At 36.1% G+C, this 17,605-nt stretch overlaps 1 protein-coding gene across 4 annotated transcripts in view; it reads right to left on the reverse strand.

Moving 5' to 3' along the window:
• Positions 1-581: 581 nt before the first annotated feature.
• Positions 582-17,605, reverse strand: part of DENND1B (DENN domain containing 1B) — a 265,482-nt gene continuing 248,458 nt past the window's right edge. For all 4 annotated transcript variants that reach the window (XM_055319215.1, XM_055319213.1, XM_055319216.1 and 1 more), the window contains 3 exons: positions 7,940-8,013; positions 6,749-6,965; positions 582-5,901 (listed from right to left, as the gene is read on the reverse strand). In XM_055319215.1, the coding sequence (XP_055175190.1) occupies positions 5,365-5,901; positions 6,749-6,965; positions 7,940-8,013 (828 nt within the window). In that variant the 3' untranslated portion in view covers positions 582-5,364. The remainder of the gene's footprint in view (positions 5,902-6,748; positions 6,966-7,939; positions 8,014-17,605) is intronic.

Genomic DNA, 17,605 nt, shown 5'->3' on the forward strand with positions numbered 1-17,605 from the left:
TAAGTACTAAATAAACCGTAACAGATTCAGGAGATCTTGCTTTTGGTATACGATCACTAAATGGTTCTCAAAATAACCACATGGAAGTGACACCACCTGAAGGATGGTGATAGGATACTTGCGGTCATTTAGCATGCACGGAGTTCTAATTCTGGCCTGTCCTAAACATCACAGAACCAACCAGAGGGTGGATTTGTTAAGGTACCCCATTAAGGCTCTCATCTGGGAAGCGAAATAACACGGAGACACAAGAGACCCAACGGTTTCTCACATCAAAGAGGTAATCATTTGCGACTTTGCAACCTTTTAACAGTAAAAGATTGTGTATTTTAAATTACTTGACTAAAGTATGGTTTGAGAAAAACCCCACAGCTTTCTGGATATAAGGCATCCAGTTAACATTGCTGCTCAGTACCTTAATTTTTTGGTATGTTTGCATATTGCATCCAGAGCTACAGATTTTCCACAGTGCTTTTCTGCCTCATTCAAGTATAATAAAAGTAGAAATCTATAGAAGCTCTAAGGTTAAACAAACTGTACATTATACAAAAAATTAACTTAATTTACAGACAGTCAAGAAGTATTGGCAATGCCCTTTATAAATCTTACCAAAGATTCATCACAAAGGATATTACAATCTGCACATGTGGTCATCACCATACAAATGCCGTTTAGATTTATGTGGTACAGAACTGAATATTTGTTAAATGTACACGTGTAGAATCAGCATTTTGCATTATATACACTTTTTTTTAAAGTAATAGTATTGTCAATACTAACCTAAGGTTCAGGATTTTCTTATTGCATATTTATTGTCGCTGAGGCAGTTAGTTATGATACAATAATGCAATATCCATAATTATCTTAAATAAACAAAAACATTTCTCCTGCCAACAATATAAAGATTTTTTTTCTAAAATCACATAGAACATTGCTACATACAGTTTCACACAAATACTGAAAAACATGACCTTAAGGCATCTGCTACCAAAGCAGATGTGCATATTTATATGAACTAAATTATGCAGGAAAAATATTGCACAGAATCCTATTATTTTCAAAATAAAATATGCTTCTTTCTAAATACACATAATTCCTTATAACTTGACCAAATGAAAATGCTAACCTGTTTGCTCAAAACAATTTTGCCTCTTACATAAGCTTTAAAAAACAGACACTAACAAAGTACTGGACTCAGCACAGAAAAGATGTGAGTACTGACACAGAATCTGTAAAAGCTGTTTCCTTATATTAAGAAGCGCTTTGGGGAATTAGACTTGGGTATTCATTTTACTTGCTGAAATTTGTGTTCTGACTTACAAATAGCTACGCAGAATCAGGGTCTTTTATGCTAAACAAAATGGAATTTGCATTAGAAAATGTATTCATGAAAATAATCTTTTCCTGAAAATCCAGATTTTCTAGATGAGAAGGAAAAGCTACTGCTGATTATGAGAATATTCACAGTTTTCTCCCCTTGATCAGGATCTACTTTATTTAAGAAACAACTAATTCATGAACACTCCTGGATCCTATTAATAGGATATTAGCACAGAGTCCGTATGACAGCACTGTTACATATGGTTTTAAGAGGCGGGGACAGGGGAGGCTATTTCTCGGGAATGCTATTATCAAGATAAAGACAGTAAAAACTAGTTTCAACATGCACCTACACCCTCAGTTAATCCTAAAGTAAGATAAAGTGGCCTAAGTATTGCAAAGGAGCATCATTCCATTATAGAGCTCTATGCTGCCTGGCCCAAAGATGGAGCATTGTGGTGACAGAGAATCAGAGAAACAAGGACACTTATAGTTTCTAAGAGCCTCTAAGTCTGTCCTTTAAAAGTAGGTATCTTAAAATAGCAGCATTGTTATACTTCGTTAAAATAATACAGTTAATGAAATTAGAAATGATACTGTGGTTCTATCTAGAGCATGTTTTAGATTAAGCAGCTTTAAAAGGACTTTTTTTTTTGGTGTTAGAATCTTGGGTTAATAACTTCTAAGTAATCATTTATTAACAGAGATTTGTCATTTCTTTTCCTCTTAATTGGTTCCTTCATAGCAGGGACTATATTAATTATTTTATTTCCTTATATCCCCAGTTACTGTACCTTGCATGCGATGGTACAAAGAGTCAAAAATATTTCCTAAATGGACAAGTTATTAACTTTTAAAGAGAGAAATCATTCTGCTATATTTTGGTGCCTTCCTAAAATATGCCAAACTAGGTAACCATCAAAATCTACCACTTAACATCACGTTGACGTAACAAAACAATAGCTCCTAAATTCACGACTCTTCTATCCACCCCCTGACATACCATGGATGCAATACTTAAGGACAAAAAGGATAAAAGCTAGAGTGGGATTCAGGGAGAATCATGACGGTTTGGAGGCCACATAAAAGACCATGCACGAAAGCTAACATCTTATTCATTTATATAACTGTTGTAGAACAGGTATAGCTTCTTTGAAAAACAAATCCGAACGGCAGAGGAGTCTACAAATACTTCATTCAGTTATAATAGAAAATATGAACAAAGGAGAAAATAAGACAATACTTTTGTTTCAGAATTCACCTTAACTTCATTTTATTCTTCCTATATCCACCATAATACTGGGAAGTCTAGTTTAAGCGCAAACTTTGAATATGTAAAATATTAATGATTTGAAAAATTAATACTCTTGGAAAAGCAGTCTCTTGGATACTAGTCCTTTGGATGTTTTCCAAGAATAACATGTAGAGCTTTTGTTTTTGCTTTTTTTTTTTTAAGATTGAATATAAAAGCTTTGCATGTTAAAATAAGGCACAAATCCAGTTCAAAATACCTTGACCCAAGTGTACTTGTGAGTGGCTAAATATCCTTGCAGCAACACAGTCTTGTAGTCAAACATCTTATGAGGTGACCAGATGATAGAAGAACCTGCATTTCTGAGGCCATGATGTTTATTAAGCAAATGGACAAAAACTTTAATTTTACCTAAGCTACACTAATAATTACCTCATTCTTCAGACTATGAATTCTGAAGGAAAACATGCCTCATTCCAATAGTCATATTGAAAGATCTTTTTTCAAAAATTATGAAGAAATATTTGCCAAGCATATTAACAACCCGAGTGACCTTTTTTCCTTTTTGTTTAAACAGCTCTTCTGATAAATCGACTTATTACATGCTTTGACAAAGTGAAATGTAATTTTGTAATGGGTATATAAAGACAAGATTTGACAAGAACCGCGAGTCTTACTTTTGTATTAATAAAATAAAGATTAAACACTTTTTTTTCCTTAGAAGGAAAACAAGATTTGTCTTTACTAACATGACTGAATAATTGTCCCCCATAAAACATATCCATTTAGGTTTTGGAGTGTGGTTTAAAGAAGAAAAAAACTTGGTCATTTTCTTTAAATTATTTAAAGACTGACCTGGATAAATATTTTTAAGCAATGTTTTTAACAAATTCATTTCTAGGACTTTTTAACTAGAAACTAAATTCTTTCAGTAAATATTTTAGGGGGGTACAGTCCTGATAGGGTTCTTGGATAGTTTCTCAAATATTTTTTCTAAAATGACAATTTTTAAAAAATAATCATGATTGGGGATGTACAGAGTATATATTGAATATACAAATATCAAATTAATCATAACAGCACTGGGGTTTTTTTCCTGTCAGTCTAGCCTATCATGAGAGTCAATGCATGCATGATTCCTTTGGAGATGAATTTCGGTGTTTCACAGTGAATTTCAGGGAGAGGAGACAAATCTCCTATGCAAAAAGAATCCCAAATAATTTATGTAGATTCTCCCCAAGGGAGACGAAGCATAAAGCCCTACTCCTTAAAGTTTGGGCTGTACACAGTGACTTCCTTCCAAAGACTACAACATAGAAAGAGAGGGAAAAGGGTATAGTGGAAAAACCTAACACCACCTCCTAGGTTATCAAAGTCAACACTAACATTCACAAATCATGCTGACATTATGTACCTTGGATATGATGCAATGAAAACGACACTTTACTTCTGTAATCTTCCTCTCCCAAGCCCACAATCACAGTGTAATTATTAGAAAAATAGCAGACAAATTCTAATAGAGGGATATTCTATAACATATTTGACCAGCAGATCGGTACTCTTCAAACCTATCAAGGTCATCAGAAACAAGTTAAGTCTGAGAAAATGTCACAGCCAAGAGGACTCTAAAGACACATGACAACCAAATGTAATGTGGTATCTTTGAATGGGATTCTGGAACAGAAAAAACGACATTAGGGAAAAAACGAAGGAAATCTGAATAAAGCATGGACTATCAATATTGGTTCACTAATTGCAGCAAATGTACCATACTGATGTAGGATATTAATCATAGAGGAAACTATACACAGGGACAAAATGGGAACTCTCTGTACTTTCTTCATAATTTTTCTATAGATCTAAAACTTCTAAAGTATAAAGTCAACTATTTTAAAATGTAAATCTGAGATGATGAGAAACATTTTGATAGAGAATTATTAGTTAAGTAAAAAAAAAAAAGACAGGAACATTTCTTTCTCAGGACAGTTTGTGTTGCATTTGGCTTTCTGGGGCTGGACTCCTAGATAGCAAAGGCATACAGAGAGACTGAAAAAAATTTTAAAGTGTCTCATTTGTAAACAGAAGTCATCAATATCACATTGTAATTTAGCACTTCATATATTCCACTGAGTGGAAGGTAAATGTGTACCTTTATACATTTTGGAAAAACATGGCTGCAGTGTCCACAAGAGAGCTTTTTAACTTTGAAAAATGAATTTTGTCCTTGATTCAATGAATAGAAAAAGGCATTATTGCTCTGCAGAACACTTATAACTTATCCTTCGAAATTTACAGGTAATTCCATAAATTACTAAAGTATGCTAAATATAGGCTTAGGATTAAGGCAGTTAGTGGGTCAACTGTTTCAGCAGTTTCAGGCAAGTTTTGATAAGTTTTGATATCCTGATCAGTTCATGCTCAACCAGATTAGTATAGTAGCTACTGGTTATGTGCAAGGGTTATATATGCATACTTAGTTTAAATAAAGTGAATGGCATTAAGCACCAAATACTGGGAAATCATATGTTTCACATATACTTTCAACATACATACAAACTAGTACCTGATTTAAGAGCACAGTAGAAGAATTAGCTTTACATTTAAAAATCAATCGGTAATATATACTCACAAGATGAATGGGGAAAATGTATGTTCCAAATGAAAAATAATTTTTAGACAATACTAAGAATTGTCATTCCTACAAATAATTCTGTTTACTATAGAGATTACATGGAATCCTAAAGTGTCTCCATAGAAGCCTGGATGCAAGAGAGTGACGACTAATTGTTGATTTAAGCTTGGTTTCCACTTGTGTTTTCTTCTGAAATGGTTAAGTCTTGCTGGAAGGCAGACGTTATGTGACATAATGACACTACTTCATGAAGCAGTCCAGTATCTTCTGAAGTCTCTTTGGCTTCTTTCCCTTCTTTCTCCCAAGGAACAAAAGTAGATGAATGTCGCCCAAGGCTGGGTGTAAGCAGATCATCTGAAACCTGGCTTAGTGTTTCCTTCTTTTCTGTTTTACCTTTTTCATTTTCGGAAACTTCAGGAGGAGCTAGCTGGAAATCCAATCCTGAAGTAGAAGCTGGCTTTTCCGTGACTGCAGGCCCCCTCACATTGTCAACACTGAGGTATTTTTCATTGTTTTCCTCTTTCAGGATAAACAAAGAATCTGTCAAACCGCTGGAGGAAACCCGCTTCCGGGGAGAGGGAGGAAGGTGTTTGCCATGGAGGGCACTGTCATCTTGTCCAAGATGCCACTCTGTTTGATCACCAGAACCACTGCAAAGTAGCGCCAGATTATTCTCACTGGGTGCATTGGATTTATTCTGAGAGAAGAAACAAGTTCAGGAAAATTTTAAGGAGATTATAATGTTACATTAGCATTTTTTTTCCATTTTGAAATAAAATATTAGTATCTTTCAAGGCTGGGAGCTTGGAAATTCCCCCCAGAGGAAAGCCAGTGCTGACTCTTAATTCTGAACACCTGCAAATGGCTCCATTAACAAGAAAATATATAAACATACACAATTTTTATTTGTTAATTATACTTCAATAAAGTTGAAAAAGTCAATGAAAAGACTTGCCAACCTCCCCGCAAAATCCCCAAACAGACCAAATACATTATATAATCAGTGCCAAGTTCTGGAATAACTTAAAATCATGACAGGGTGGCCATTACTCATACTTCCATCTCTTGTGTTTTTAAAACATTAATTTTTTTTTTAAAACACAATATGTAAAAAAATTAAAAATTAAAAATAAAACACAATATATTTTTGAAGCAACATAATGAAAAAAATTACTTGATACATTTCTTAAACTTTTTTAAGATCCAGGAAATATAGAACAAAAGTGGGAACATTTCATGTTTAAAAATTCTCCAGAAAAGACAACCATAAATAAATTAGACTGTAAGAGAGTATTACGGCTTGGAAAAAAAAGAATTTTTTCAATGAATGACAATAACCACCAGAATTGGATACATAAATGGGAAAATACTGGAATTCTGAAACTAGAAATAATTCTTCATGATTAAATTGTATCATATTTTTGAAGATCTGACTATTTATCTGATAGAGGTTAAATGTTGTGACCAACTAAGTTTACGACATGAGGCAGTTCACAGCAAAGGGTAAGAATGTTTTAAGTTCATAGGTGGAAAAATCAACTAACCGTAGGTTTGTAATCAATATCGTCCATTGATCTGAAGAAATCCAAGCTCTTAGCTGCTGCTAGCTTTCCTTGATCTGAGCTGTGTGTGCTCAATGTATCTAAGATTTCTCCTAGTAGGTCCATTTCGCCTGAGTAAGGAGTCTTTACTCTTGCTTCAGCAGAGTCATCACTTTCATAAAAATAAGCAGAAGCTTCTTCTCCATCTTCAGAGGATAACCTGGAGGAAAATGAAGCACGTGCTAGTAGTCACCCAGTCACATACACTGCATGTGAGCAACTTCTCCCTAGTTAATGTTCAATTATTGCGAGAGTCTTAAAACTAAAGTGCTTTGCAGTGGAGCAACAACAAAATGGCAAATTGGTTCATGGCCAAATTCTTCAGTGATGTGTGTATACTGATTCAAATATGGGAAAGGTTGAGTACGTGCACTTAGAAAATTCAAAGAAATAGCTGTGGGACCTTAATCAATCTGGAAGCACAAGGAGGGCTTTTCACATGGTCTAATTCTGTGGGATTTGCAACATTAGTAGATGAATACCTGGAATGTTTGCTATAGCCCAGGTTCACTTTCAATACTTGTATGTGGTTTTTCCTTTATTTATTTATTCACTTATTTTAGAGAAGAATGCATATTCCTTTATGTAGACAAAAACATACTTAATGGAGAAAAGAGAATGTCCATTTTGTCATTCCCATAGAAGTTTAAATTGTTCAAAACAACTAAACATCTACCATTATTTCCCTTACTTAGTAAAATTAATTTTTAATATTTTGCATTAAAATTTCCTCTTCTGATATCACCACAGATTTAAACTCCTTCCCTTCCCCCGATTCCACTTGTTTTAATTGACTATTATCACTACTTCTGCCATTTAACCTGCCCTTCTTCACTAGGAGGGTAGGAGCCTACTTTAGGTGGGCTTCTATTTCCTCTTTCACACTATCCCAGGTATTTCTGTAGGTCTTACTGCTTTCCAAGAACAAGGTATTTCAGGTCTATCTTGCTTTCTCATCTCAAGATTCATCCCCCATGAGACTCCAATGAGCACTGGTTCCTTTTGCTGAAGAGCATTGCAAAGGAGCAAAATCTGATCTCTAGGAGTGTATGTCCTTTGAATTGTCTTTTAAAATCCCAAAACTTTTGCCTTTCAGCCACAACACCTAGTAGGACACTAAAATCCAAGACTTACTTGCTCGCTCTTTCATCATAGTCATCATCATACAGAGCACCATCAAGGCTCTTAAGAGGTCTTTTTAAGCGTGCCTAGAGAGAGAGGTTGACAATAATTTGGCATTAGTAGTGAAAATAAGTCTTTCTCATAAGTTTTAAAGGAACAATTTGATTTGACAAGGATTTTTTTTAATAAATTAATTTTTATTGGTGTTCAATTTACCAACATACAGAATAACACCCACTGCTCATCCCGTCAAGTGTCCCCCTCAGTGCCCGTCACCCATTCACCCCCACCCCCCGCCCTCCTCCCCTTCCACCACCCCTAGTTCATTTCCCAGAGTTAGGAGTCTTTATGTTTTGTCTCCCTTTCTGATATTTCCCACACATTTCTTCTCCCTTCCCTTATATTCCGACAAGGAATATTTTTAAAATAAATATAGATTAAGGATTTTTTAATATTACCTGATAATTTCACAAGCTGTGTAGTAAGAAGGGGAGGGAATCGGGCCATACTTATGTCAACACTTACAGCTCAAACTGATAGACAAAAAACAAATCACTGGATTGAATACACACACACACACACACACACAAACAAATCACTGGATTGAATACACACACACACACACACACACACATACACACACTGATCTAGTCTGTGAGTCCCTGGCTTAACAATATGTGACTTATAATCAATCATGTCCCCATGCACTTGTCTCCTAGTTTCAATAATCACCAGTATTTGCCAATCTTGTTTCTTTTGTCTGTCTCCCCAATTATCTTAAAGTAGCACTTCTCAATACTTAATGTGTATATAAATCTCTTGGAGGTCATGGTAAAAATGTAGATTCTGACTCTACTAGGTTCTAAGGATGAGGTCCAAGTTTCCTTTTTCTTTTTTAAGATTTTATTTATTTATTCATGAGAGACACACGGAGAGAGGCAGAGACACAGGCAGAGGGAAGCAGGCTCCATGTGGGGAGCCGGATGTGGGACTTGATCCCAGGTCTCCAGGATCACACCCTGGGCCCAAGGTGGCGCTAAACCGCTGAGCCACCCGGGTGTCCTGAGGTCCAAGTTTCTGCATTTCTAACAGGCTCTTAGGTGAAGTTAGTGCCATTGGATCTGAAGGTTTTGAATAGAAAGGTTTTGGATTCAGTGCTTGACAACCTATCATTTCACCTGTAAACACTACAATATGTATCTTTAACAGACATCATCATACATACAAATTAACAATTATTCTTTAACACCGTCTATTCTCAGATCATTCTCATATGCTCTTATTATCTCCAAAATATTTTAGTTTGTCTATCTGCACCAGAATCTCAATAGGGTTGACACTGTATTTGGTTGACATGTCTGTCAAGTCCCTTCAGAGACTATCAGTTCCATCTTCCCCATCCTTTATGCCACTTGTGTCCTTGAACATGTGATTTTATCCTTTTCCTATGAACTGGCAGTCACATTTGGAAGCTTGGTTAGACTGTTTCTGGTTTTTTGTTTTCCTCTGTTTTGGGCAAGAATATGCTACATGTGTTGAGATGTGGTTTTTCTACTGCATCACACCAGGAGACTCATAAGATGTCTCAACTTTTGGTAGTACTAAGATTGAATGGCTTCAGGATTCAAGTGGGCTGATATCATCCATTATGAATTTTCTTTCACTTGACAGTTTTCATATCTTAAGGGGCTTGAAAACTATGCTTTTCAAAGGCATTCCTTCTATCTTTACTTGTTGGCATTCTACTGAGAATTTTGTCCTATTAAGTATTTGGCTATTATGAAATACAAAGTGTACAGCAGAGGTAGGATAAATCCTTAATTCTTTCCTTTTGTTTAATAATTTCCAGAGTAATGAACTTATGCCTACCAATCTCTAAAGGTGAGTTGTAAGGGTTCTGAAAAAAGTCATCATCATTTGCATATATCTGATGTGGTTCAGTCTATCACAGTGGTTCTTCTTGATTTTTTTTAAAGATCTATTTATTTGAAAGAACACATGCATGCAAGAGTGTGCATGGTGGGGAAGGGCAGAAGCAGAAGGAGAGGGAAAGAATCTCCAGCCGACTCTGTGCTGAGTGACCCGATGCCCTCTTGATGCTTGATCTGTATCACTTTCTAATTATAACATGTATTTTAAAAATGGTTCTTAACTTTTGAGATATAGCTTGAATATTTGCTACTTAAATTATATAACATGTGCTGTTGGGTGTTTACTTCAAAAAAAGCCAAGGATGGGGGCAGGATCACAGGTAGGGTTGGCATTGAAATAAGACTGACTGACCATACATTGATAATTGTTGATACTGTACTTTTGAAAGGTATTCAGGAATTCTTTTTTTTAAGATTTATTTATTTATTTATTTGAGAGAGAGAGAGAGAGAGAGAGAAAGAGAGAGAGAGCATGCATGAGTGGGAGGTGCAGGTGGAGAGAGAGAGAGAATCACAAGCAGACTCCTCATGCTGAGCATGGAGCCCAACGCCGGGCTTGATCTTACCACCCTGAGATCATGACCTGAGCTGAAACCAAGAGTCAGATGCTCAACTGACTGCTACCCTGGCACTCCATGGTATCCAGGAATTCTTATAAGCTTCTCTTTACTTTTACACGTTTGAATTATGTTAAGTGTTCTATCCACAATAAAATAATTTTTAAAGATTTTATTTGTTTATTCATGAAAGACACACAGAGAGAAAGGCAGAAATATAGGCAGAGGGAGAAGCAGGCTCCAGGCAGGGAGCCTGATGTGGGACTCAATCTTGAGACCGTGGATCATGCCCTGAGCCAGGGGCAATTGCTCAACAGCTGAGCCACCCAGGCGTCCCAAAAAAATAATTTTTAGGTGCTTTTTTTTTTAATGGTCCCATCTTAGGTCAGTGTTAGCCCATTCAAGTCGGTTCTTATGTCCTTTAAACATTATCTCAGATAATGTTCTTTAGTAAGCTTATGATAATCCCTAGGTACATTAATTTTCTGCATCAGACCTGGAATCAGTCACTTCCTGCAGGAGTTTTGGTTCTTTTAAGTAGGAAATGACATTTAAAGGCCACAGTCTGGGTGCTATGAGTGCCCATGGCTGTAAACCATCTTTTTGAATGGCTGGCAGCAAAGCTGAATTTGGAGACTTCACCATTTTATCACCAGGGGACTTTCTGGCTTCCGATTCTGCTCTCCCAATCCAGGTAACTGTTTTCTTCTATTGTAGCCATAAAGGATAAGGAAACCTCTGGAATCTATGGTACTTGATCCCTACTCCCCCACCTCCTCTATGCCAGTGCTGGGAGTGGTAGAAAGGAAAGAAAGAATGAATAGAGAAATATGTTCTCGTAACACCTGGTGGAATGTGTAGTGAGTTTCTCCATGAGTTTGGTAATTAGCTATGTATTTGGGCCTAGAATTGTAATATCATTTTATAACAAATTTAAGGTATGTGAGTTAAAAAGAAATTTTGGGCTTAGGAACACAACTGCCACTTACAATATTTCTGAAGGAAAAATACCTTTCATCCACCCCCTCTAACACTCACAAAATATAATACAATTCTTTGTTTCTAAAACCAAGTCATTATTACACTGACATCTGTATATCCTTAACATTATGCCAGCTAGGGGTCTTGCATTCAATTTTTGAAAACAAACAAACAAATCAGAACTAAAAGCAAACAAACTATGAGGAAGCTGAGACTTCATGGTATTTAAAAAATCATTATTGTCTATTTAAGAATTAATACAAGGTAAGGTATTAAATACATAGCTTAATATTTATATTTGTAAATACTCTGGAAAGCACTCTCATATACACGCACAGTGGGGCTATGGTCTGGCAACAGAGTTGAGTTAGGCAGAGTCTCTGCCATTAAGTAGCTCAGAGTCTAACGAACCCCATGATAAATCTGGAGCTATACCAAAAGGCTCCATAATTTGCCCAAGGTCATATGCCTTATCAAGAACAGGAACCGCAGCCAATGTCTTTTTCTGCTTGTTGTTAGTCCCTTGTTCATTTTCTTTCACAAGTTACTTTTATATTCTACTTCTGCCTGAATATACTAGAGATTCTCAGTTGTTTTATTTTTTGTTGTTGTTAACTATAACTTTTTTTTAAAAGAGCTACTCATATAAGCTTCATAAATATGTTTGAATTTGGTTTTTTACTTCTTGACTAGGTGAGGGTCTTATCAATTTCTAAATAGGGATGTGGCCTAATGGTATATCTTGTAAGGAATTTTCACCATAGAATTAAAATCAGAAGTACAACTGATTTGTATAATATTTTCCTTTCTAGGAGTGTTAAGATTTGTACTATCCTCTAAGTACACGTACTTACAAATTGCTTAACTATCTGAAAGGACTTCTCATTAGTAGTTACAGTAGGAACTGCAACCTTCATATACGAAGTGACAATGTACAAAACACAGTGAATGTGTCGCTTGATGACATCAAATTACATAATTTGTTAAGGTCACACAAGAAAAAGGGAGAAAGAAGTTACAATTTGATTAACATTCAAGGTAGAGAAAAATGGCAGCTTATTTAACAAGAGCATTATCAGTTTCTGAGCTTTTATAAACCCAGATTATCTCTACATTACTATTTCCGGTGGGGGGGACTCAGGCACCACGCTTTCAGGGGAAATAAAGGATTGTTTCTACTATGCTCAGAACACACAACACGGGGCAAAAAGACCTGGTCACAGTTTTGTAAATAGAAATCTTTTATGGGTTGGTAGCAAGTAAGGTTAGACTCCAGAAAATATACTGTGTATTCTTTAGAGTAGTAATACATAGCCAACAACAGTACATCTTTATCTTGGTTCATAAATCACAGATACGTCATTACTGAAAATCTACACACTAAACAGAAACTGAAATATACGTGACTAAGAAAGGGAAAAGTCATCTCAATACCCAGAATAAAAATAAAATACATACACCTTTTTTTTTTTAAATACAACTGACTTTTGGGGAAAGCATATATCTTCTTTATTTTTTTAACTATAACAGTAAAAACAGATGCAAATGCCACTGGAATGTTTTGTATATTACATGTATCCAGAGAAAAATTTCTGTATCAGATGTGGATAGAAATGCCATAGTAAGAAGTGTACAACAGCAAAGTTTGTAAGGGGCAATAAACACTTTCATCATAAGTGATTATCTCCAACTCCCTGAAATAAGCACCAAGACAGTCATAACATGGCGTGTAGTTAGGAACAGATGCTTTTTTTTTTTTAAAAGAAAAAGAATGATTATGATGTGATCAAGGGCTAAAGCGAAAAGCAGTCAACATGGTGGAAAAAACTGAAGAAAAGGAAAAAAATAAGTGGATTTCCAGGGGCGGGGAACCTTAAAAATATTTTTTCAGAGATCTGAATGATGGCACGTGGTGCGTGTCCATGGAAACTCAGGGATGTCAGGCAAGCCGGACACTGCCTGGGTGTCTACTGCTTGCCATTATTTAGGTTCTTCTCTTTTCTGCATTTTGAAAGGTGTGTAATTTTCATGACTTTTAAAATATTTATTTATTTATTTGAGAGAGAGAAGGAGAAGAAGAGAGAGAATCCTCAAGGAGACTGACTGCCTGTCGAGTACAGAGGTTGACGCCGGTCTCTGTCCCATGACCCTGAGATCCTGACCTGAGCTGAAATCAAGAGTCTATGCTTAACTGACTGAGCCACCCAGGCACCCCCATTACTTTCTATAAAAAGGGTGAAGAGACTTCTTCTTTTCTGGTCAGAATACCAATAATAGTCTGGTTTTTAAAATTTATTGCCACAAGGGACAGAACTGTAATGTTGTTTTGTATTGCCTCCAATCTCTAGGACATGTTAATGGACTGGAATGACATTTTCTGGGTGTCCACAAAGTTAGCCATCAGCCTCTTTTAATCATAAAACTCAAGCTTTTCTGGTTCTGATATTTAAAGACATGATTAGTATGGTAGGAAATGAAGGAGTTGTAATTAATAAATAAATAAAACAAAAAGAAAACAGTTATGTTGTATACATTTTAGCACTTGGTATCACACTGATTTTCATAATCTCGGGCAAAATCTCTTGGTCTATTATTTGTTTAATGGATATTGATACCAGTAATCAAATCTAACTTGGAGATGAAAAAATTCATTTAAGTAACACTTTATTTAGATGAACAATACTCTCATAAAAATGCACACAGTTTCTGCCAAATGAAATGCAACCATTTCAGCCTTTAAATATCTTACCATATACATGGATTTAAAAAATACAGCTAAAATTAATTAAAAGGGATATCTCTTCATCTTTCAGATCAGCATTATACAATTTTATTTTAAAACCTAAATATACATTTTCCAGAATGTGCCTCAATGTTACTTTTAAAAAACCCCTTGTATCTGGTAATCTTATTCCCTTGATTAATTAGAAGCATTAAATTCCTTCAAAGTAAAAGTCAAACTTCCTGGCATTAAGAAGAGACTCCCATCCAAACGTGGCTATCTTTTTGCTTTTATTTCTTATTCTTCTCCCCAAATCCAGCTGGCCACCACCTACTACATTAGCCCCAGCAAATGACTTGTTAGCTCCCATTGAGAATCCACTGCTACACTGCTGCACACAAGGTACCCTTTGCCAGAATTTACCCTTGCTTTCTTCGTTACCGGAAAAAAACAAATCCTACTTATTCTTCAATATGTGAATCAAATGTAACCTCTATAAAGCTTTCCCTAAACCTCCTCTTTGTGTGGCCACATATTTGGCAAACATCTGGGCAATGCACGAATCACGTTGTGTTGTGTGTCTGTCTGCACCATCGTATCCTGAACCTTCTATGAGAGATCCACATCTCATGCTTCTTTGTGATCTTTGTGCTTTTGGTATGCCTTCTTGGAATGGAAAACAGTAGTATGGATATAATAGGTGCCCCATGGGTGTTTGTGAAATAAAGAGATGTCAAAGAAGTCCAAGAAAAAATGAGATGTAGCTGCTTTATTTTCAGGGAGTACAGAGTAGAAGCTTTTAGTCGGTTTTCAATAAATATTTGTTAAAGGAAACAAACAAAAAGGATAAATAACTTTCTTCATTTTTCTCTTCATTTATCAGGTCTTGCAAGTCCAAGCCTTGCCCATTTACCCACTTCATTCACTTTGTTTTAACCCACAAGGCATTGTCATGGCTTTCTTTCAATTCCTTATATTTGCCCTGACTTGTTCCATCACAGGATCTTTGCACATGTTGATTCCTCTCCATGAAAGCTCTTCTCTCACATTTATTCTCTGTTCCTATCCCCACTATGTCTGTACACATTATCATTTGAAAATCTAAGCCTCTATTATCCTGCTTTGTAGAATGCTATAGCCTCTAAACTGCTGACAGGTCTTTTAAAAGGCAAATCTAACAATACTATATTCCTCTTTAAAGAAGTTCAATGGTCCCTTACAGTTCTGAGGATAAATCTCATACTCTTCACCTTTGCCCAGAGGGATCAGGGTAAGTTCATCTCTCTGAAGGCTCCATGTGCTATACAGATGTATGCTCTCATGCCACCAAGCCCTCCTCCTTGCTTGTGTGCTTCCCCGTGTTTTCTGCTTCTGTCCTACACATGTGTTGATGTGCCTACCAGAACATCCCTCTCCATGGTGTTTCTCCTTTTTCTAATTATCCCTCATGCTGTGGCTCATGAGTTTCCTCTTCAGGAAATACTTCCTTCATTTATCAATTAACATGTCACCTTGTGTGTTCCTAGAGTGCGTGTACACACATTTCTCACGGGACCTGTCCTTTCCACTGTGCTGTGGTCATGGTTAAATCCTCTTTCTCCCATTGTACAGTAGATTATTGATGGTAAGTATCTTGCTAATTTACCACTCATACTCTCACCAAGCACATGTGTGGTACATATTAGTGTCAGAAAAACTGTAAAAGACTTTGAAAGGAACGAAAGATTATGGAGTGTCCTATCAGTGGAATTCTGGGTTGTTGTTTAGAAGCCTTGTGGAGTTATCTGATTTTCCAGTACTCTTCATCTTTCATTATCTTTATCTACTGTGCCAGGATACAACAGGATACACTGTGCAACAAGGTAGCACTTGGGACAAACTACTATCATGAAGCAAAGGTTGGCTATAGTTATGGGGCCAATGGCAAAAGTGTCTTTCCCAGGAAAACTTGCCTGGTGCCTGCCTGACAGAGTCCAGCTTTACAAACGCCTTTCCAGGCAAGGCAGGGAACAGCAAATCTGGAGAACTCCAAGAGAAATTCACCCTAATTTATAGATATTTCAGATAGAACTAATGGTGGAAAGATTTCTTGGGTTTAGTTTCCTAGCTTCAAGATAGGAAATAATTGACTTTAATAAGCCCAAACTGAGATTTCTTATGAAAACTTCCAGAAAGGGGCACCTGGTGACTTAACTTAGTTAAGTGTCCAACTCATGATGTTGGCTCAGGTCATGATCTGATGGATCGTGGGATGGACACCTGTGTCGGGCTCCATGCTCAGCAGAAAGTCTGCTTAGGATTCTCTCTCTCCCTTTCCTTCTGCTCCTTCCTCCTCTCACTCTCTGTTTCTCTCGCTAAAATAAATAAATCTTTAAAATAAATAAATACATTAAAAAAGAAAAGAAAGCTTTCAGAAAGAAGTAAATTCTGTGGCATTAAGCTGGTCAATATTGCATGGCTCTAGATTTATAGAGCAGAGTCCAGGAGAGGTATATAGTGAATTATCATTCTTGTTGCTCTAATATAAATAATTAGGACAAACCTAATGAGACTAGCCTTCCTTTTTTGATCAGAAATAATCCTCAGGATTATTGTCACAGGAAAAACTGTAAAAGATTTTGAGATGGGCAGTCACTTGTGTCCTTTCAAAGGAATGTTGGCTGTTGCCTAGCATTCCTTTCCAGGATTATCTGATACTATAAGGGTCTGAACCATTCATAGTCTCCGACTATTTGTAACCCTGCAGGGACAGAAGTCAACCTATGGAAGACTGGTGGTAATGCAACAGCTTCATGTCCATGAAGATACGATTTTGTCCAGTGAAGAGCCAATTACTATGGTGTAGATATTGATGGTTTTGGTATCCATTACCATATTCACTTCAATATTCCTGTTTAATTAGGAATTACCTGTTATATCAGCTTCTTCATATTACCTGTTATATCAGCTTTTAGCATCTTACTATTTCAACCTCATTAGCTAACGAACAAAATAAGGGAGTTAGATAAAATTATTCTTTAAAGTGGGCATTTAATGTTTCCTGAATAAATGAACACCTCCATACATAGCAGGTAGTTTCTGTTGAGTATTTAAATGAATTAAAAAACTGATAAACTATATAATTCAAACAACTATCCTAATTGATTGGCATAAGCATTTTCAGTGTTCATGAAGTACAGAAAAGCATTATATTTCATTTGTTCATTCAACAATGTTTACAGAAATGCCTTCTATGTGCTAGGCATTGGATTCTATACTAGGATACAATCATGACCGAGAATCCCTGACCTCCTGTAGATTAAATTCTAGTAAGTTAAACATAAATTAAATGGAATAGTCATGAAATTAATATTAAATTACAACTGTAATAATTTGTATTAAAACATGCTTTGAGAAACTTGACCTAGTTAGTGAAGACCTTCCCTGAAAGATGTTTGAATTGAAGCTCTGAAAGATCAGTTGGTATTAAGGAGATGACGATAAGAGT

This window comes from Nyctereutes procyonoides, unplaced genomic scaffold (genome assembly GCF_905146905.1).
Source record: "Nyctereutes procyonoides isolate TBG_1078 unplaced genomic scaffold, NYPRO_anot_genome, whole genome shotgun sequence".
In the NCBI taxonomy this organism is placed as follows: Eukaryota; Metazoa; Chordata; class Mammalia; order Carnivora; family Canidae; genus Nyctereutes; species Nyctereutes procyonoides.